Source organism: Aedes albopictus, chromosome 2, assembly GCF_035046485.1.
Source record: "Aedes albopictus strain Foshan chromosome 2, AalbF5, whole genome shotgun sequence".
NCBI classification, from domain to species: Eukaryota; Metazoa; Arthropoda; class Insecta; order Diptera; family Culicidae; genus Aedes; species Aedes albopictus.
In genome coordinates, this window is record NC_085137.1 from 166,781,519 (window position 1) to 166,804,505 (window position 22,987).

A 22,987-nucleotide genomic window follows, 5' to 3' on the forward strand; every position below is an offset into this window, starting at 1 on the left:
TGTTCACCCTAGGGTTCACCTAAGATTGTTTATGTTAGCCGGTTTGATCATTAAACACACAGCTGCTTTTCACGCGACAAAGCGCCCTCCGTATCAGCAGTGCCATAAAGCGCATGCCGCCCATCACACGTGCGACCATGGTAACCATACCCAACAGCACAAATACGGTTGCCGTGAGGCTACTTTGTTTTGTGCTCGAGAGATTATTTTGTGAGTCCTTGTGAAATGCCCTGCTTACTTGGATTGTTAACGGAGACGTGAATTTGGAAAATAATTACAAAATCCTAAAACAGTTATTAATTTGTTACCTCAATTTGGCGCCCAATTCTAGGGTTTCATTCGCGCGTAGTTCCTATTTGTTGCCCGCGTGTCCGCGTGCAACCCGCGCCAGGCGGAAAGGTTCTTTTGGTGTAAGGTTTCGGTTCCCGGAATGTTTTAAAAGCGATTAATAACTCAATTTCCCGGTATTGCTCGTGCGCACCTAGGTGGGTTTGGCCGGCATCCAGAGGAAGCTTGCAGTTCTTTGAATGGTGAAACGGGGCCACCTTCCGTGATAGAAGCCATGAATAACGTGAACGTGATTTTTAATGTGTCGAAAAATGAACTCTTCAAGCTACCGGACAACTATAAGACACTGCACCGGAAGCTCAAAGTTAGCTATAGAGTCGAAAGGTAAATATATTGCAAAAATAAAGTTTGGTTTACACTTCTGGAAACGATCCGGGATTTGTACTCTCCAGCAATAAAAACGACATTACGCCAGAGATTTTGAAGGGAGCCACAGTGTTTGTTCTGGCAGGTCCTCAGGAAAAGTTTACCGAAACGGAGTTTCAATATCTAAAGGTTAGTGTTTCGGCAAGGATGTCTTTACGGCCCTACGGAGCGATTATTGTACAGCACTATTACGTCAATTTCTTTTTTAGGATTACATATCTGAGGGTGGACGTCTACTGCTTCTGTTAGGTGAAGGAGGAGAAATAAATTTTAATACTAATGTGAATTTCCTTCTTGAAGACTATGGAATGACAATCAACAGTGGTAAGTTTAAATATACATACACTGTGGTGTATATTTAATCGGATAAACGCCGATTTTCATACAAAATGACCAACTTTAAGATGCTGTAACTATGGTTTGCTTTGGTGGATTGACCTGTGATTCTATGTCAAAAATTGAGCTCAGTTCATAAAAGCAAACCATCATAAGCGCCAACTAATGACGTAGTTGGGGGGTGAAGCTCTCCAAAATTGGACAACATTAATCTTTTTTGAGCTCAATGTACTAGTTTTCACGTGAATATGACTAAAAAAGATTACCTGCGTCGATATTTTCCGGATTTCATTGATTTTGAGAGGCCTTGCCCCCTCATCTACGTCACAAATTGGCGCGTGTGCAAACCATAGTTACAGCACAGACAAACAGACGAATCACTTGGAACAAAATGCGATAACAATCATTGTCACCCAAACATAATCGCCTAATGCTAATTACGCTGTGGTACGCAAACCCACTGAGTAGATGGCGGTAGTGAGCAAACGTCGAACAGGAGCAAAAACGATGCGAGCGCCAAGAGCGAGCGATTTGCGAACTAAGTATGGAATATTTGAGTAATCCGTTAAAAAGGGAAACGATGGGAAGTGAGTAGAGTAAGACGTCTGTTTGCCTGTTACAGCATCTTAAACTTGGTTATTTTGTATGAAAATCGGTGTTGATCCGATCAGTGATGCACACAGTGTACATATATAGGGGAGACTGAGGAGACTTGATCCCTGGGGAGACTTGTTCCCCCCATATTTTCTCGGAATCAAAAACATTTTTCTTCTAGCATAATTTTTCCAAAACTACTCCTGGACAAACGACTATGTTTTGGCTATAAGTGATTTAGATTGTACATTGCATTATTTTTTAACGGCTGATGGTTTGTTTTCAGTCCTTCAGAAATCTTTTAGGCGATTCCGAAAAATCTCAATAACTTTGTGAAAATTGATCCAAATCGTGTCAAAATTTCACAGTTCATAGTTTGAATAAAATACTTTCAAACTTATTTATCCAAATAAGGCTGTTGTTAACACATTCTAATTGATTCAGCTTAGTATACACAACAGTGACATGGGGAGACTTGATCCCTCGAGGATTACACACACATTATACATGTGAAAAAATAAAATTCTATTCGGAAGCCCCTATTTACTTGGAATTCTAGTCTTTTCAACGATAAAATGTGTCAGATAATTATAACTTTAGTACAAACCAAGAAAAGGGGGATCAAGTCTCCCCATTTTGAAAATACGGCATATCCTTAAAAATTTAAGGAAATCTTACAATTTCAAACACTCCATATTCATCGAAAATACAAGAATACTCGAAAAGAAAATGAATAGGAAGACTCTGGGATTATTTTCCCTTTAAATAAACCATGTGCTCAAAGGGGGATCAAGTGTCACCCATTTTTGAAAAATGCATCATAAGACATGCCTTCATAAAAACACAGTTTTTAAAACTTTAACAATAATTTAAAGGCCTTCTGTTGTGTATTAACTTGCAATATATGTTTACCTGCCATTTTGTGCGGAAATCGGATCTAGTTTTGAGTTTTTCTTAAAGTTTCAGGTAAATTAAGAAAAAGGGATCAAGTCTCCCCAGTCTCCCCTACATTTGTTCCAGTGGCGTAGCAAGGGGTGCAGATGGTGCGGTCCGCATCGGGCCCCCGAATTTAGGGGGCCTTCAAATCGGAGGAGGTTTCTAACACTAGTTTGAATAAAGTTCTTTAAATAGTGAAAGTTTCCTATAAGTTCAAAACTTGAAGATCTGCTGATAGATATGAGGAGCCCCTTCGTGATTATCAGGAGTTTTTGAAATTAGGCACACAGAAGGCTAATTTGAAGTCCTGTTATTAACGAATATAAATGTGCACACTTTATTCTAGCAGTTTAGTCAGTATAGTTTTGCTTAGTTTGATGATTACTCTTTGGACCTACAGGGGCCCTGAAATATAAATGAGCTAGAAATCTAAATTGAATTAGACGAAGTTCAGTACCGACATGGAAGTAAAATTCATGAGCATTATGAAAATGTCCCTGATATCCCAAGCACTGGACTAATCATATTTGTTGACTTAGCTTAAGCTAGCAGTTGAAATTCAGGGGCCCCATTTAAAAAAAATAAGATCTGACCACATGTCTGAAAAAAATCTCTGCAGGTATAACTAAAGAAATACTTTAACAAAATTTCGAGAAAAATTCTAAAAAAAATTTTGATGGAATTTTAAAAGAATTTTTCTGAAAATGCCTAAACAGGTTAAGTAAGTTAGGCGCAAAGGAATCGTTTATTACTGAAGAAATTCCTCCAGAAACGCTTGGTGTTATCGCTAAAAAATGTTTAAAACTATCAATAGAAAAAATCTGATGGAAACCTTGACAGAATGCCTAAAGGATTAATTGAAAGAATCCCATTAAAATTTCTTGGAGCGATGTCTGTGAAAATTCTTGAAGGAATTTTAACATTTTTTAATATGAATTTTTGAGGTCTTTCATCGGACATTACTTTTGGATTTTTTTTTTTTCAATATTCAATTTGGAAATTCGTACAGCAATTTGTTAACGAAAATCTGTAAAAATATTTAGAAAATCCTTCAAAAATCATTCTGAAATTACTTTGGTTATTCCTTCAGCATTTTTTTGTGAATTCATTCTTTTTTTTAATATCTGCGAAAACTTCTTTAATCTATTCTTGGCAATGCTTGAGCAATGGCTTTGCGAACAGGTTTTTATTTCGACGCAAATTTATTTTAAAAAATTTCGTCTGCATCTATTTGCTGCATTTATTTATTTTTTGACAGTTTGTTTGAAAAATCCGTTTATAATGACTTTGGGAATAACCTAAACACTGTTCAGCAAATTTCTTGGAATTTCACTGTTTTGGAAATTTATTCGGCGAATTCTTTGGAAGTCCTTTTGCCAATTTTTATTGGACTTGATCCGAAAATTCCTATAATTTTACGGTATTCTTGGACAATTTTCTATTTCGGCAATTCCTTCGGAATATGGTTCGGTAACTCTTTTGGAAATTTTCCCGGCAATTGTATTCGAAATTGATTTAAGTTAAAATTTTTAAAAATATCTACAGCATTACTTTTCGAAATTTTTTGGGCAATAGCTTTGTAAATATATCAGGCAACTCCTGTGGAATTTCAGCAATTTCATTGAAAATTTCACCGGCAATCCCTTTGATAGTATTTCTGGGAATTGCTTTTATAATTATGTCAATAATCCATTTAGAAATTCATTCGACAGGTACTTTGAAAATTGCTTATTCAATTTGTTTTTCAAATTTAGGTGGAAATTTTTTGAAAACTTCTCCGATAATTCTTCAGAAAATTCCTTTGGTAATTGCTCTAGAAATTTCTGTTGAACATTCCTCATGGAATTCCGTCTGTTATTACTTTTGTTGAAGTTCTATGAGATACACTCTTTCGAATTAAAAAAAAATCCAAGAATTTACTACGGAACGGCCGGAAAAATGTCAAAAGAATTACCTAAGGCATTTTCAAAAAATAAGGTGATCGCCAGAGAAGTTCACAAACAATTACCTTAAAAATAATCACAAAGCAAAGGAATTTCCAAAGGTCTCTTTGAAGAAATTCCTTTATAATTATGAATGAAAACTTGGAAGAATTCCTAAAGGGATTCCTGGAAAAATCCCAAAAGTAATCCTCGGTAGAATATTTGGAGAAATTATTAAATAAACTAAGCAAGGAATGCTATAACCGATTGAAGAAACCGTTACAGGAGTTTCTAAAAAGAGCCTTGAAAAAATTCTGAAAGTATCTTTGGATAATTTTCAAAATATTTTTTTAAGAAATATTTAAGAAATTCTTGGAAAAATTCTTGGTAGGAATTCTTGAAGCGATTCCTGAAGAGTTCCCGATGGATATCCTCTATGAAATATTAGCCTTGCATTAATCACTTAAAAGATGCTTCTAAACTCCAAGGAAGAAGCCTTGGAGAAACTTCTGGAATTGTTTGATTTTATAAGATAAGGGTATCTGTTCATTTACCATATACGCTCCAATTTTCATCCCAATCAAATCAAAGATAGAAGTGAGCACGAATGATTACAAAAACTACGTAATCATTCGGTGCCGTAATCGCTTTGTTATCGAATATGATACATTTGGGACTGTAAGATTACTTAGGGCATATCAATCATTCTCAGAGAACTTTTTTAAACTATTTTTTGGAGGAATCATTAATAAATCCTGGTGAAGTTCTTGACTGAGATACTTGATTTTTCAAAAGGTTTCTTGAAAGAATTTCGAAGGAGTGTCTTTGTTAAAAAAAAATCACAATAGTAATTTGTAGAAGAGTTCCCAGAGGAATTCTAGCAAACAATCCTGAAGAAATCCTTGGGAAAACTCCTAGAGTTGATGGATATTAAATAATTCGTTGGAGGAATTCCAGAATGATTTTTCGAAATAATTCCTACAGAACTCCTACAGTACTTCCTCTGAGAATTTTCTTATAGGAACTTTTGTAGGAATCCTTAGAGATTTTTTGTTAAATTATTATCCAATGGGTTCTTTGGAAATTTCCTAGAGGAGTTCTAGAATAAATCTTTTAGTAAAACCTTAGAGAAACTTAGAGAAGAATACTTGCAGAACATTTTCGAAAAAAAAGTGTTCTGAAGGAATCATTGTAAAAAAAAACTTAAGAAATCTTCAAAATAACGCCAAGATGAAGTGATGAATGCTTGAGCAAATACCAAGATAAATTCTTGAAGAAATCTCTGGAAGAGTTATGTGAGGGAATAATTAAGAAATCCTTGCAGAATCTATGGAGAAATACTTAACTTCTGTGGAAAAATCACCAAATGAATATTTAGGGGATCTCCTGAAGGAAACCATGAAATGTTTGAAGAAATTCTAGAAGGACTTCTCATCCTCTGGCGGAATTGCGATGTAATTTATTGGAATCATATCTGGTTCCAAAAGAATCATTGTAGATTTTTTTTTGCAGTATTTTTTCTGGAGTTTCTTAAGAAATAATTGTATGGATGATCTCTAGATTATTATTGATAGAATCTCTGGAGGACTTCCTGAATGAATATTTCAAGAAATACTCGATGAAACCTTTGCAAGAATCTTTTGAAGTACTCTGAAGTACTTTTAAAAACATCCTAGTAGCAGGGATTGGCGACATGCACCGTGCGGTGCGAAAAAAGCGTGTGCCTCACACAATTGCAAGTGCTTGTCTCCCGTTTTGACGAGAGACAAGAGGCGTATAAGTGAGAGCTTACGTAATTGTACGAGAGACAAACCGCAGCACTAGCTCTACGGCGCAGGGAGTAATGCACGGTGCTTGGGACTGTGCTTGTCACCAAACATAAAAAATCACTTAATAAATTAATTGAATAGTTTGTGTTTTCGGAAAAATTGTTGAGCTTGTCAAGGGTTGACAAGTGATAGGTCGTTTGATTTGAAATTTTCCCAATCATGCGTAGTATCAAGCAAAGTGCAAAGCACGGAGACAAGCACCGAGAGAGTGCATACGACAAAGCGTGAGAGACAGGAGAGCTCCAGCGCGCGGCAAAGTAAGCGAGCAACACACAACCGATTGCACGTACTCGTCTCCTTCTGGTTTGTTGTGCTGTCTCGTAGCAGCGTGTGCGGCACGCAAAGAGTTTTGAGTCGCACCCTATCCCTGCCTAGTAGACAACACTGACATCCTTGCCTTAACCACCTAGAAAATTCTTGAAGACAAATTATTCTTCAAGATTTTTTTAAGAAAACGGTAAAGCAATCTTCAAAGGAATTACTTTGTGCTATTCCTTAATAAACCGTTAAAAAATCGACATAATACTTGGAAAAAATCTTATGCTCATTGATGAAGCTCCGGGATGTATACTTGCAGAAATCTCCGAAGAAATTCATAAAGGAATACAGAAAATAATTTTTAACCTTTCATCAGTCAGTTATCCATCACTAGCAGCATCACGCTAATGCTGAGTACAAAAATCGAGATTTTTTTACGGTTTGTACAAAATACAACAGCACGATCATTCAAGAGTTAAATGAATAGATTTATCATTGTAAAATATTCTGTAATTTTCATGGGGGCCTCCAAATACCTAGCTACGTTACTAATTTGTTCAATTAAATACCTTTGTCTGAGCTAGTTCCTTCTAACAATAAACACATGTGAAACAAATAACTTTGACACCGGAAATTCTCATGAAACTATAATAAATTGTGGTGGTGATACGTCAACTGTGTATCCCGTTCAAATTTGGAATCATTGCAGATGCAGTTGTTCGGCCACAGTACTATAAATATTTCCACCCAAAAGAGGCCCTAATCAGCGGAGGTATTGCCAGCGATGCCATGAACAATTCCCTACTAGAATTTAGCAAAAGCATTCTGACTGCGTTCGATTTTATGGATGACAAGTACAAAGTAGAATTCGTTTACCCTTTTGGGGCCACTATGAATGTCATTCAACCGTCGAACGTCCTATTGACTACGGGACCTGTGGTGTATCCCTTCAATCGCCCTCTGGCAGGATACTATCAGAATGAAACCAATGGCAAATTAATAGCCATCGGATCCGGTCACATGTTCCAGGATAAGTACATTTCCAACGAAATCAACACGGCCATCTGGGACAGCATCTTCGGCATGATCCTCGAAGATAACTTCAAGTTCAAATCATCGGATTTCAACGACCTGGAGGTTGGTATGACACCAGCCAATCACGACATAATAATTCACTCACGCCCGCCCCATCCCATCCCACAGATTAATGACTACGCAATCATCCCCGATACGATCTATCTGGCCGAGCAGCCGAAGATCTGTCTGATGGATTCGCTCGACTACGACATCCCGGCTGACTTCAAGAAGCTATTCGATATGGGCCTGTACTCGATCAACAACGATTTGCTGCGCGATGTTATCAATACCTATGAAAAGTTGGACGTGCAATATGAACCGCTCAAGATCATCAAGCCGCAGTTCGAGATCCCATTACCGCCGTTGCAGCTTGCGGTTAGAACGAGCATTGCTTGCTTATAGATCGCAACAAGGTTAATCGGTCCGTTACTTTCCGTTTCAGGTTTTCCAGCCGATATTCAGCGATCTGTCGGCGCCACCGTTGGAGCTGTTTGATCTGGATGAGGCCTTCAGCTCGGAGAAAGCCCAAATCACGCAGCTCACCAATAAGTGCCTCTCGCCGGCGCTGGAGGGCGGCAATCGGAGAGCGTTGGACGAGAAGGAGCTCGGCTATTTCATACAGGAGTGTGGGCGTATCCTGAAGGTTTGCCAGGACGATCAACGCATGACGGCCAAGGAGATTTTGAATTCGATCAGCGTGAAGGTGGCGCACTATAAGAAACTTGATAAGGAGTGAAGTGCGTGAAAATAAATAGTTGGTCATACCAACACTAGTTACTTATACAACGAATTGCATAAAGATGATTTTTTAGCACGAGTTGAACATTCATCCAACGAGGTGTGTCTGTGAAAACATCGAGCTTTCCAACGAGTTGCATATCGAACTTAATGCCACAAAACAATAAGAACATCAGCCATTTTCATACATAATGGCCAAGTTTGACGATGTGCTCGGTTTCTAGTGAACCAATTTGGCTGAAATTTTGACAGTTGCCATGGGGGCCGGATCACAACGTCCGAGGCTATACAGTCCCGGACATTAAGTCGCGTTTTTTTTGCGAAATAGCGTCCGAAAGTTTGGATGCGTCATAATATCCTATGTGCCTTCTTTCCTTGGACATCGTGGCGTATCTGCAAGTTCGGACGTTATGCCCCGAAAAAATGTGCCATAAAGTCATGGGACTTTATGGCCTCGGACGTTATGATACTGCGCCGTTGCCATGCAGTTACGTGAATTTTGATTTGTATTTATTTGTATTTGTATTTTGTATTTAATTTTTGAAAAGAGAAAAAGACATCTTTAATGTTTTGATATTTTGTGTATAAATGTCGCAGCTTTCAATTGATGCAAAAACTTGACTATCACGCCGAGGACCTGGGATCGAATCCCACTTCCGACAAACTCGCAAAATGTGAGTTCTTCCTTCGGAAGGGAAGTAAAGCGTGGGTCCCGAGATGAACTAGCCTAGGGCTAAAAATCTCGTTAATACACACCAAACACTTTCAGCAATATTTTGCTGAATTTTGCCGAGCTGAAGGGTCCAGCATTTTTTTTTGCTGAAGCAAAGTTTGCTGAATTTCAGCAAAACGTTACTGATGATCAGCAGAGTTTACTGAACAAATCAGCAAATTTTGCTGAATTTCAGTATTTTTTTTGCTGAAACTTTCAGCTCGGCCAAATTCAGCAAAATTTTGCTGAAACCCTCAATCGATTTTTTGGTGTGATACAGATAAAAAAAATTGATGCAAAACTTTTGAAAATCGGTGGTTGCCAATATGGTGAAAAGAATGTTTTGGCACAGACAAACAGACGTAATACTTCGAACATTTTGCGGTTCAAATCATAGTCACGGAAACATGTTCGCCCAATGCTCTATCTTTCCTCTTTTCAACAACATTTCGTTTCGATGTGATTTTTGGAGTAATTTTCGAGTTATAACGGTTTAAATGAGCCACCATTCGACCAAAATCGAGGGGTCTGCAAAAATTGGTGTTGCTATAACTAACGAGAGATCCATCATCGAGAATTACGCATAGTGATTGTTCATGTGATTATTTAATCTAAATTGCACCTTTGTTATTTTTCATAGATTTGTCGATTTGTACTTCCCCACATTTAAAAAACCACCTTTTTCATACAATGGGATTTTTATTCCACCCCTCAAGTAACCAAAAGTTCTGCTTCCCACGACAAATACACTTTTAAGTTCCACATAGTTCAGATTAAGCTCCAAACTAAACTTCCTAGCTGATTAACGGCCGATTTCTTCACCTTGGCTTAACTCGTAAGCCAGGCTTACCCATATAGTTAAACCTGGCTTAACGCCTAAGCCAGGGTGAAGAAATCGGCCCTAAGAGGCTAACAATAAGCCTTGCTGGAACTTCGCAAACCAGCAAGGCTCATTGTTAGCCTCTTAATCATCCAGAAAGTTCCATTCGGAACATTATCTGAACTTCGTGGAACTTGAAAGCTGCTTAAGATGCTACTCGGAACTTTGTTGGAACTTTCTATTTTCTTGAAGTTCATTTCAGTAGCTTGATGTTCTAAGGATTTATTTTTGTCGTTTTAACAAAAACGTCATTCTCAAGTAGACAATCAAATTAAATTCATCAAATCAATGAATATGAAGTGCAAATAAAAAAAATATGACGCCCACTAGATTCGAACCGGTAGTCGTTGAGTTAGAGTCCTACACTCTACCCCGACACCACATTTGCGATGAAGTGCAAAGCGGATGAAGTCTAACTTAAATCAATCCTCTGTCGACATCTAGGTTTGTACATTTGTACAGTAGTGAAGTTAACTTATCCAAAGCAGCGTAACGGTATGACGGCTGCTTATCACGCAGGAGGTCCCGGTTCAAATCTACATAGGAGTGCCGTGCATAAGTAAATTAGCGTGTAAAGTAAGTTTGAGCATGTTTCTCAAAAATACAAGCAACAACAAGTTTTGATGAATCTCAAAAGTACATTTTTGTTTTCACATTCATTTTGAGGAAATTCCGTCAGAAGCTGCTTAGAAGGCCATCCGACTTCTTTATGTGAACTTTCATGTTCCGAAATTACTTAAAAATGGATCTGCTTAGAAGGCTAAAGAGCAACCTCTAATAAGCTTAGTGTATTTATACAGCATGCTTAGTGTATAAAGTACCCTCTTATCTGAACTTTGGTCTCCAAGGAATTCTTTGGAAAATTATCCAGACCCCTTCAGAAATTCTGCCCCCACAAAATCTTCCAAGGACTTGATAGAAATTTCTCGGGAGATTCCCCCAGAAATTCTTCATGAGATTCCTCCATAAATTTGTCCAAGGATCTTCTATTCTTCCTTCCAAAATTGCTCCATGTGATCCTTCAGAAATTCCTCCAGGTAGTCGGTCTGAAAATCTACGAAGGTTTCTTTCAGAAACCCCTCCAATGGTTACCTAAGATTGTTTTTCCAGGGATACTTTAAGAAATTTCTCCTGTGCTTCCTCCAGATATTTCCTTAAGAACTTCTTCAGAAACTTCTCCAAGAACCCCTTTAAGTAGATATCCATGTATTTTTCTGAAACTCCGCCAAGAATTGCTTCAGAAATTCTTCTAGAGATTCGTTTAGAAGATTCTTCCAAAATTTCTACAGGGATTCCTTTATACACGTATTTCTTCCGTACCGAAGATTTATTCAGAAATTCCTTCATGGTTTGTTTCAAAAATTTCTGCTTGAATTCCTTCTGATATTCCTTCAAAAATATCTCCAGGGACTTTTAAGGATTTCTTCAAGAATTTCAGAAAGGGATTTCCTCTAGAGATGGGCAAAACAGTTCTTTCAACGGAATCGTTCTCAATTGAACAGTTCTTTAGAAAGAACTAGTTCTCGTGAACCGTTCTATTGTTCAGTAGTTATCGTTGTTTTGTAAATCTAATGTTGAACCTAATCAAAATGTTCAGCCCTACTCAAGTTTTTGCGTGATTAGAGGAATCCTATAATTTTTGTACATCCAACTTCGCAAAAATAGAAGTTTTTTTGATTTTGTGCATTGTACCGATATTTCACAATTGCCGTTATTGGTCTTGGACCAGCTGCATGTCATCGGAGAATTGTTTTGTGAGATGGTTTGGCAGATCATTTACAACATTCACTCTTTCAGAAACCAAACGTCATCTTTGGAAAAGCTGAATGAACGGTTCTGAAGGGCATTCAGTTTTCTCGATTTTGAGAGAACGAAGAACTACCGTTCTGTTCAAACGAACAACAGTTCAGTCATTCTTTCCAAAGAACTAGTTCTTTTGAACCGTTCGCGAACGGTTCGCCCATCTCTAATTTCCTCAAAAGTTTTTTCACGGAGTTTTTGATTCGTGAACAGATTCCAGAAATCTCTGGAGAATCGTCTGGAGGAACACCTTAAAAAAGCTTCTGGTGGCACCTTTAGAGATTCCCAAAAGAAATTCTTTTACATTGGACAAAATTCCTGAAGCAATTTCTGAAGTCATCGCTGGAGAATTCCTGCCTGGGAGAACACATGAAAAACTTCTTTCTCCCTAATTCCCAGAAAAAAAGTAAAAAAAGTAGTTCCAAGGAAAATTGTTCGAGAAATGTTTGGTGACATCCCTGGAGCAATAATTAATGGTGCTTTGAAGCATACTCTGAAAAATGTTTGCAGAAATCTCTCAAAAATTGCAGACAAAGGTGTTGATGGAGTTCTGAGGTATCCCTGGAGTAATTTCTGAAGCAATCCTTGAAAGAACTACAACAATTACAACACGACAGTGTAAGTGATGGGATGCTAGTGCCACTCAACGGAAACATAGCCACATACTCTGATATGACCGTTACATAGACTTAATACAACGTTACAACGTTTTACACAAGGCAGAATGCGAAGATAGACGTCTGTTCTCTGTGGAGATATGTCAAACACATAAGGCTACGGTGGCGCTATCTGTTCCATAGCGGCCGTTTTAGTTATTTAAGTGCAAGGAGAATACATTTTACTAAGGTGGCGCAGATAAACATTGCAAACCACTGGTTGTCTCTTCCACTCTTCTGGTGTTCTTATGCAACTAAAATAGTGACGTCACTATTTCCGTTCCATAAGAACACCAGAAGAATGGAAGAGACAACCAGTGGTTTGCAATGTTTATCTGCGCCACCTTAGTAAAATGTATTCTCCTTGATTTAAGTGATCCATTTCCCAAGCCAGATGTGCTCGACGGCATTCAATGTAAATATTTATATGTATTAATTACACCCCACGTTGTGACAACCCTATTTCTAACTAACGCGTTTGTCAGGATACAACATCAATTATGTATTCACAATCACAATGCATTGGGTACACAAATTTTCACATACAAGATGTTTGATTCAACATGGTGGCGACGCACTCGGCACAGACAAACAGACGTGTCACTTGTAAGAAAATGCGATAAAAATCATCGTCATGCAAACATAATCGCCCAATGCTAATTATGCTGTGGTACGCAAATCTACTGAGTAGATGGCGGTAGTGAGCAAATGTCAAACAGAAGCAAAAACGATGCGAGCGTCATGAGCGAGCGATTTGCGAACTACGGAATATTTGAATAATCTGTTAAAAAGTGAAACGATGGGAAGTGAGTAGAGTGAGACGTCTGTTTGTCTGTGCACTCGGTATTAAGCCCGTACCCTATTATTAACGGTTCATTTGAAATTGTGTCAACCATTTGAGCCCTGCCGTCAACGTCAAAGTTCCAACCCTGCGCGCACGTCCATTTTGTGACGCTCAAATGCTGTCATTTGACTTCCGCCAGCTGTCACCCGTCTTCTCTCATCGGATTCTTTTCCTGTCAAAAATCAATCGAAGAGTGCTCTGTGTGCGCCAGGTAGAAAACGCGAAGACCCGTCTACTTTTTTCAAAGCCTCACCGCCCCGAAGTGTGAACTGTGAATTCCGGATTCGATTCGAAACGATGGCGTCCCTCTGCGGAAGATTAGTGCTCAATGCTGCCCGCCGCAATGTCACCTACACACCGGTGCGATTCTGCAAAAGTAAGTACGGGTGATGGTGAGGAAATTGTGCCTTTCTTCCAGTAGCAGCGAGGAAGGCACTCGTGGTTGCACAACCATTTTTTTCGTCGCCGCTATGACAGGAGAATTTTCTCTCGAGTTAGCACCGCTTACGTAATGGCATATTTCCGACCGATATCGTCGGCTGGGAAGGGTCATTTCGATGCGAAGGTTCCCCCGGTGGGGAGCTGGACCACTGGAAAAGAATGACGGTCCAAGTGGGTTCCAGTAGGGAAAGTGCACTGGATGGTCCACCGACGGAGAAAAAAAAAAACTAACGGTGGTAACCAATGGCGATGATTAATGAATGATTGCAGCAGCCTGATCATCTGATCGAAGCGAACGGAACGGAGTTGTAATGTTTTGATTTTGTTCTTTGCTTCCAGTGATGAACGACCCGATCGAGCACGCCACCGGTCTGGAGAAACGCGAACTGTTGGCCAGACAGGCCGGCGATAACGATCCCTTCGATATGCGTGTGTTCAAGCGCGGACCGGGCACCAAGGAAAGCCCGAACATGATTCCATCGGCTTTTGAGTCCCGTCTGGTTGGATGTGTCTGTGAGTAGCCACTTTTGAACTGGCTTTTTTTTATTTTAGATTTCCGTTTCTAGAATCTATTTAGAGATTAGGCAATAGTATTTTAAAAGTAACATAACGGGAAATCGACACGAGCGGACTGAGAATTTCTTTTTGTTTACATAACAGAACCGTTTCAGAACGGAGTATTTCTACATATTTTCTTCAGAATATTCGGGTAAAATTTATAGAAACTCTATTTGCAATTCTTGTAGAGATTTATTGTTAATTTCTCCACGGGAATTTCTGATTAAACTTATTTCTTTTGGCCTGGAACTGTTTCCTGGATTTAGATTCTAGTGAGCTCCGGCGTGTCGAGTGCTATCTGTCCGAAGATAAGCGCAGTAGTAGAATTAAAAGGGATTTGCTCGTTGTTTCTAGGTAGTTTGTCTTTTAAAAGTTATTCATTTTTTAGCTTCCTTTCACAAAAACGAACAGTTTTTAATATCTTACAGACAGTACAAAACACTTCGTTTTTTGAAAGTAGATGCGCTTTGATCTTAGCCTGAAGGGCAATCAGTTCTGAATCCCAACGCAATCCTTCAAGTTTATTTTCTCTACCGGACGGCAGTTTGATGGTGATTCTTTTATTCTCTTCAAGTCTACTGGGATTCACATGTATTTAATGGCGTTATATGGATTCAGCGTAGTGTCCATCGTATCAATAAATATGTTCACATACGTTTTTCTTGGGCATTCCTTTAGGAGTTTCTGCTGGAGATTTCTCTAGGAATTTCAGCTGGAAATTCCTCTAAGAATTCCTGATGGGGATTCCTACAGAACTTCCTCCAGGTACTGTGGATGACTCCAGGAATTCCATTTGGGGATTTCTCCAGAAATTGCTTCTATGGATTCCTACAGAAATTTCATCTGAAGATTCCTTCAAAAAGTCCTTATCTGGGGATTCCTCCAGGAAATTCATTTGAAGGTTGCTGCAAGAGGTCATTTAGGGGATTTCTACAGAGTACAGACAATCCTTTTGTGGTTTTTTTCTCTGAGGATTCCTGCAGAAACTCCTTTAGTATTTTTTTAGAAACTACCAGCAAATTTTCCAGGAATGCTTTCTGAAGATTTCTGCAGAAATTTCACCTCTGGAATTCTTCAGAAACTCAATCTAATAATTCCTGGAAGATTCGTAGGAAAGAGATTTCCAAAATTCCCGGATAAATGTATGTAATAAAAATTTGCAAGATTCTCAATTCTTACAAGGGACTGCTAGAGTATTTTTGATGAAAGAAAGCAAGGTTTGCAGAAAAATCTCCTGGAGGAAACCCACAAGGAACACTTGGAGGATTCCCAGAAAGATCTCCTAGATAAATTCTAGAAATAAATCTTGGAGAATACATTACGGACTCCTGGAAAAGTTTATGAATGATTCCCAGAATCTCCGAAAAAAATACTGATGGAATTAGAGTTATTGTTAGAGATTACCAGAAAGTACTCTGAAGAAACCAAAAAAAAAAGGATCTAAGCTTATTCTAAAAAATATGCAAATATGTATGTAGAATCTTACAATATTATCTACAGAAACCGCACGAAACGTTCTAGGAGGGATTCAATACGATTAAATAGAAGAATCTCATGAAAACTACAGATTCCCTTACGGCACTCCTGGATACATATGTCTATGTTGCCATTTACTGGCAGGGCCAGATTTGCTGGTACGTCGAAACGTACTTGAAAAAAAAATGAAATTAGAAGACACAGAATGTTGAATAATTGCCAAATTGAGAGATGGAATTGTGAAAAATCGACAATGATTTTTCATAAGGACCTAACTGACTTGATCGATTTCTCTTCGTCGATTCTCTTTCGCTAAAAACTTAATCAATACAATCAAAATCATTATTCTTTTTGTTTCTATAGCAACATGTAGTCGTCTTCTTAGCATTTCAACCAAAAAATCTTTGGAAAACTCAATACACATTCTGTGATAACACAAAGAGAGGATCGATGAAGAGAACTCGAAAATGTCAATAAGGCCCAAATGAAAAATCAGTATCGAAATAATCACGTTCTGGTGGGATTCGAACCCACGACTCCGTATTCGTTAGACCGACGCTTTAACCAATAAAGCCACATAATAGGAAACCATTCTGCGGCAGTCCCACAAGAAATTCCTGGAGGATTTCTAGAACTACTTTCTAGAGAATTAGCAGAAAGGTCTTCTAAAGGAAACACAGAAAGAACTCTTGGAGGATTGCTAGAATGAACTCCTGGAAAAGTTAATGGACGAATTCGATCTTGTGATTTCTCCAGGAACTCCCAAAAAAATTCCTAAAAGAATCCCGTCCATCTTAAAGGTTTCCCACAAAAAACTCTTGGAGGATTTCTTGAAAGAACTTCTGCAGGACTTCTAGATGGAATTTCTGTAAGATTCTCAAAAGGAACTTTTGAAGGGTCCCCACAAGGAACTCCCAGAGGAAACTTCTTGATAATTTGAAAGGGGAACCTCTAGAGGATTTCCAAAAGCAATTTCTGGAAGACTCCCGGAAGCAACTCCTGGAGGATTCCTAGAATGAACTCCTGGAGGACGCCTAGAAAGAACTCTTGTAAACGCAATAAGGAAATCTGAAGAAATTCTAAAAACTATCACACTAAGAATAAATCTCAGAATTCTGTGAAATTTCACCGAAATCTCAACAGCAGATTTTTCGGTAAACCGTTCGGTGATTTTATGTTTCACCGAACGATCTGTAAAAATTGAAAATGCTCATCTGTCAAATTCACCGTACATTTCGGTGATTTTTTTCACAGATTTTATGTGAATTCATTGTTTAGTTTCGCAGGTTTCACAGAACTTTCGGTGATTTCTATGCACAATTTCGATTATTTCTCAATTAGTTTATTTGCTATTCACAATATTATTTCTTTTTTTATATATTTTTATTAAATCACAGTCAGAAACAGATTTAATTTCAATAATGCTGCACAAATTAATATGATGAAAGTGGTTGTGTTTAGATGATCTGAAGATGCAACGTTTCGGTCTCAATCCGGAAGAAACAGCAAATAGTTGACTGCAATAAATATGATATTATTAAGATGCAATTAGTACTTACGGAAACTACCAACCAAATCTTCGTGCTACTGTTGGAAATTATCCGAAACTTCTTCCATTATCGTGTTATTCTGCTAAGTTTTCCCGATGACTACCTTTGCAAGCTTCACGGAACAAAAGCCAAAACCAACCACATTTGATTAGACAGTGGATAAAGGTTTTACAGAAGTCCGGTGAAAACCGCAGTGTTCGGTAAAAAATTTGATGTTTACCGAACCGCAGTGTACAAATTTCACAGAGTTTGGTAATTTGTTTGCCTTCATCGAACTTCCTGTAAAATTTTGACAGTTGGATTGGAAAACATTGCATTTCACAGAAATATCTGTGGAAACATATTTTACAGTTTGGATTCGGTGAATAATTTCACAGAATTCTGCGATTCATTCTTAGTGTGTAAAAAATGATAGAACCCAGCAAAATCTCTTGTAAGTATTTAAAATCAAAGTTCAAGAAGGAACTCCTGCTGCGCATTAAGACCAAAAAAAGAACTCCTGCAGGAATCTTACAAAGAACACGTGGATAAATTTTTGAAAACTCTAAAAAATCCCAGAAAGAACTCCTGATGAAATCACAGATAAACTTTTGGTGGAATCTCCTGGAATCACCCCCCGTAGAATCACACCGAGGACCTGGGATCAAATCCCTCTGCCGACAAACTCACAAAATGTATGTTCTTCTTTCGGCTAGCGCAGCTACCGAGATGAACTAGCTCTGGGGTAATAATCTCGCTAATAAAGATCGCCAAATCCCCACCGGAAAATGTGGGGGGTGATCAGAGGGAACTCCTGGAGGGATACCAGCAATTTCTGTAGGGATTTCAGAAAATGATCTTGGAAGAATTCCCGTCGTTTTTTTTTTTTTTGAGATTCGGAGGAACGCCTGTAGGAATTGCAGAAAGAACGTCTTAATTAATCCTAATAGCAAATCTTAGATGAATTTTAAGTAGAAGTCTAGGATAAAACGCGCAATGATTTTCTTAATGAGTTCCGATTCCTGGTAGAATTCCAGTAAGAATCCCCGAAGAAACTCCACAAGATATTTTTTAAAAAGGATTGATTGAAGAAAGAGCTCCTGAATAAATCTCAGGGGTCAGAAACTCATTCTTCATAAAAATCTCATCGAATTCCAAGAGATAATCAAGTGATACGTGATAACCTTGAGAAATACTAGAAAGAACTTCAGGAATCTAAAGAAGATCCAAGTGATTGAATAGACAAATTCCTTGAGATTTTCTTAAGTCGACACCAACATTTCAAAAGGGCGTAACTGCATTTGGAAGTTATACCTTCTTTCAAAGCTGTAGGTCGTACTGCCTCCCTTACACTCAAACCACCGTGGTTGTCGGAAAGAGGAGGGTTTTTCCCATCTGGTACTTGTTGTGAAAAACATGGAAATCATAATACATGATCTACAGCTTTAAAAGAAGGGGATGATTCCAAAAGCAGTTACGCCCTTTTGAAATGTACGTGTCGAAGTATTCTAGGACGCTTCTATCGAAAATCATCAAGGAATGCTTAAAAGATACTCGTTGAAAAATGCCTTCCGGAAGAAAGGAAGCATATGTATTCTTCTTTGGTAAGATGACGTTTCGGGTGATTGATCTTTCCAGGAAGTGTGCCATTATTAAAAGGGTTGATCCGGGTACTAGAACTGTAATAGGGTAGGGCGGGGCAAGATGAGCACCCTAAGGATCACGTTGAGTTTATTGAAAGTTTACACAATTTTTCAAAGCACCTCTCAGTAGTTCTTTTCTATATCATGTTTTCTATCACCCATAAACATGGGAGGGTTCAAAATTCACAATAAGGATGATTTATTTGACTAAACAAAAAAGATGTTTTATATTTTTTAATTCGTTCATTTTGAAGTACCTTTTATCAGACATACAAATAGGATGAACATTATTCTAACGGATTATGAAATTGTTTGGGCAAAATTCATCATAAAAGTAGTAAAACGGAGGGGTGCTCATCTTGCCCCGGGTGGCCATCTTGCCCTGTCCTACCCTATGCGTCATATCATGTTTTATAACTCGAACGTCGAGAGTGTGAGATCAGACACTAATAAAGTATTTAATCTGAAAATTTTTTAAAACTCATCGGATTTGTTAAAGAATTTTTAGCGAGACCCGATATTTTGATAAATATTTAAAAAAATGCAAAATCCGTTCAAAAGTTTTTGAAGGGGGGGGGGACAAAAAGTCAAAATATAGTTTGTATCTGCCTTATAAATATTAAAAAAAATATTTAAAAAAAATAAAAGGCGGTAGCAATATTGACAATTGATATGTCCATATGCAAAAGTATAGAAAATGTTGACACATTATAAGTTCAATGTAGCGTAAAAAATATCAAGCCTTTCATTTTTTCTTTTAAATAGGGGTAGACGGGGCATAATGAGCAGCTTAAGCATTTTGCCACCAAATCAAGTAAATTAAGCGCAATCATACGTTTTAAAAAAACGTACAAAATCGTAGATTGGGGGTGGGGCATAATGAGCATCCTAGGTGAAGCAGGATGATCAATCTCTGTTTTGTATACCGCATTTAGTTCACCACTGGACTACGCACTCAGTCTCCACAAGTGCGAAAACGTTAATAAAAGTGCGCGATTGCATCAAATCAAGTTGATGTCTGCGGCGCACTATTTCTTCGATCTATGCTGAATAAGTGCTCTGAAGACACCGAGACGATTTGATGCAATCGCGCACTTTTATTTGCGTTTTCGCACTCGTGAAAACTAGTGCGATAGTCCATTGGTGAACTAAATGCGCTATACACAATCAATTGCTAATTGACTGTTCTTGTCAATGATAAACAACAACCATTGAGAATTTGTGGGGAACGTGGGCTTTAATTTGTAGGGAACTGTGGGGTTCCATGGAACTTACTATTAAGGCATTTTTAAACGGTGTAAATATACAGATACTGATTTTTTTTTAAAGCTAATAAATTGAAAATCAATGACAAAACATGACTACCTCTATATGCATCTTAACGGAGAAACCCAAAACTGAAATTCGTTTGTTTAACACTTATGTGGCCGGCAGGGTACCCGGGTACCTTTTTCAATTTCAAATCTCGATATTTTAATGGTTATTGAGACTAGGATGTTGGAACTCTGTTAGATCTTAGAACTCGTGAATATACATCTATTACTGTGGTTGACCAAATTTTAAAGTGAGGAGGGGCAGGGGGAGGGGCTCCTGCATTTTTTTATTACGTGGAAGGCCGGCAGGCGGCAGGGTACCCGGGTACCCACGAAATTGAAATGATCATATCTCCGTCAATTTCTCATCGATTTTGGAAATTTTTAGCTCATTCAATTCAGAAACTCATCATCTATCGGGAAAATATTTGGTTAGACCGATCTAATCACCGTGGTTTTCGGAAAATCCATATTTTTGGGAGCATGTCCTTATACCATATTGAAACCCACATTGTTAAGGCTAGGATACCTTAAAGTGTTTATGGTCAACCATGGCCTGACGGGAAGCGTGTTCCAAAATCACAGTTTCAAAGTCAACACGTTTCATGATTCCCTGCCGGTCAGATACAATATGCCAAAGCAATTTTACGATGCTTGGTACCGAAATTGCTACTAACCTACCGAAAATCCCGTATATTCTATTGTATAAAAACACGGATCCGGAAATCCGGATTTTCCGGTACCTATGGTGATCGGACCGGTCCAACCAAATACGATCTCGATAGGTAATGAGTTTCTGAGTTGAATGAGGCAAAAACTTTTAAAATCGGTGGAAAAATCGCTGAGATATGATCATTTCCATTGCGTGGGTACCCGGGTACCCTGCCGGCCTTCTACGGGTGTTTTTTTTTTTGCTGGCCACACTACGGTTAAGACGTTAATCATTTTCATCATTTTTCCACCACTTGCTTATTTTGCCCCACCCTACTATCAAATTTGAAAGTATATTTTTCTAACAAAATAATTTTGAAAGTGTTACAAATACATTTTATTGACTCAGAAAATATCAAGAAACTTGATTAGATACCCACTACGTTCTTTTCGATTCCAAAACATTATTTTAGGTCAGCTGATTCTTATAATATTCCCCCAGTACATGACCACTTCACGCATTTTGACTATTTTTTCAAAGCAAACGGCTTTTTTGACAAATATTTCGTCATCAATTCATTGGATTTGAGATAACTAAGCTACAGTCAAGCAATTTGTTTTGAAAATGTGGAAATTTACAGTGAGAATACAAGGTGCTCATTATGCCCCGCCTGCCCCTAATAATCGCACGCATACCATTGCGTAGTGATTCTGTTCAAATCTTTGATCCCCTTACCCGTTGATAATTCCTTATCTGCAATTTCAGCAGTATGATAAGAGCACATCATGGAGCACATTGACAGTGATACGATTAGAAAATCAATCATCCAAATTCACCCACAATCACTTGCATTAGCTTAATTTTGATACTGATCTTGCGCGTTTAGCGATACATGTTTCATGATTCTTACTTTCTCCAATGTTTTCTTCCAGGTGAGGAGGATCAGACCTACATCCAGTGGATGTGGCTGCATCAGGTAAGTTCATTTTATACCCATTCCATGCCAATCCCCATAAAACTAAGAGTCGATGTTTTTTTTCTGTCTTACCCTCAAAAGGGTCACCCCAAGCGTTGCGAATGTGGACACTGGTTCAAGCTGGTCGAAAAGGCTCCCGTCTAAAAGCTTTTTATGGGAATGTAATTGTAGAGAAAACCATATGTTACAAGCGAAATAAAGCAGAAGAATGATTAAAAATTTAAACTAACTAAGCAGTCAATGGAAACCACATGGAAACTGCACGATTACGTTCAAATAAACAGTAAGAAAATCGAAATCCAAAGCAGTTTTGTTTTTACATCAACTTTTGCCGTTGCTTTGGCGCATATCCCTTGCATAACCTTCGGGACAAAAATAAAAATCAACCTACAGATACGGGAAGATAGTGTCATAGTCCAGTACTTAATAAATGTCCGTTACAATTAGAGGATCAGATCTTTTTGGAGTTGTTCAGTTCATGCGGCGTTAGATCGAAATTGTAGGACAATTTGTTTTGAAAGAAATTCCTTGACTTGTAACCTTCGGTTGACTGTGGGAGCGGGGGATATCTGCAACGTTTTACCCACTTTGCTTTGGTTCACTATTGATCAGCAGAAGAACATCCATTCAAATTTGTAGAGCGGAATGAATTTGGTCTCGAACCAACCTCCTTATATCACATTGATCTCGAACTTCTTATGAATAAAACCTTCATCGTGTTATTCCTTGCTGTGCAAGCATCGCTCCTGCATGGGGTGAGTATTGCAGCATAATCGATCGTGTTAATTATTGTCTCGCGCGGCAACAAAAAACAATAGATGCGCGGGTGTTTAGTATTTAGTATTGTGTTGTTCCTTGTTGTGCATGCATGTGATATCCTGGATAACTATCGTTCGAGAATTTTCTTGTGGGGTCCGTGTTTCGCTGTTAAGTATACGATCGATGCGCTTTCGCGATTGATATTTAACAAAAGTTGCCTTATGTACATTACCCTCCACCATTGGTAGAGTGATAATCGCGACGAAATTTAATGGGTAACCAAAATGTTTGGGATAGGCAACTTTTTTTCTCTCCCAAAAAGAATCAACATGCTGTAACTTTTC

The 22,987-nt window shown here is 38.2% G+C and overlaps 2 protein-coding genes across 3 annotated transcripts; both read left to right on the plus strand.

Moving 5' to 3' along the window:
• Positions 1–219: 219 nt before the first annotated feature.
• LOC109398687 (intraflagellar transport protein 52 homolog) lies at positions 220–8,483 on the plus strand. 2 transcript variants are annotated; one of them, XM_019671061.3, is made up of 6 exons: positions 220–672; positions 741–843; positions 924–1,038; positions 7,299–7,726; positions 7,793–8,041; positions 8,109–8,480. In XM_019671061.3, the coding sequence occupies exons 1-6, from the start codon at positions 563–565 to the stop codon at positions 8,400–8,402; spliced, it is 1,299 nt and encodes a 432-aa protein (XP_019526606.1). In that variant the 5' UTR covers positions 220–562; the 3' UTR covers positions 8,403–8,480. The 2 variants fall into 2 exon arrangements, with proteins under 2 accessions (XP_019526606.1, XP_062703490.1); XM_062847506.1 differs by having other exon boundaries at positions 7,299–8,041; positions 8,109–8,483.
• A 4,971-nt stretch (positions 8,484–13,454) lies between these two features.
• LOC115257348 (cytochrome c oxidase subunit 5B, mitochondrial) lies at positions 13,455–22,338 on the plus strand. The gene is made up of 4 exons (XM_029856814.2): positions 13,455–13,672; positions 14,077–14,250; positions 21,841–21,884; positions 21,966–22,338. Exons 1-4 carry the CDS (start codon positions 13,594–13,596, stop codon positions 22,026–22,028), a joined length of 360 nt encoding a protein of 119 aa, XP_029712674.1. The 5' UTR covers positions 13,455–13,593; the 3' UTR covers positions 22,029–22,338.
• Positions 22,339–22,987: the final 649 nt, after the last annotated feature.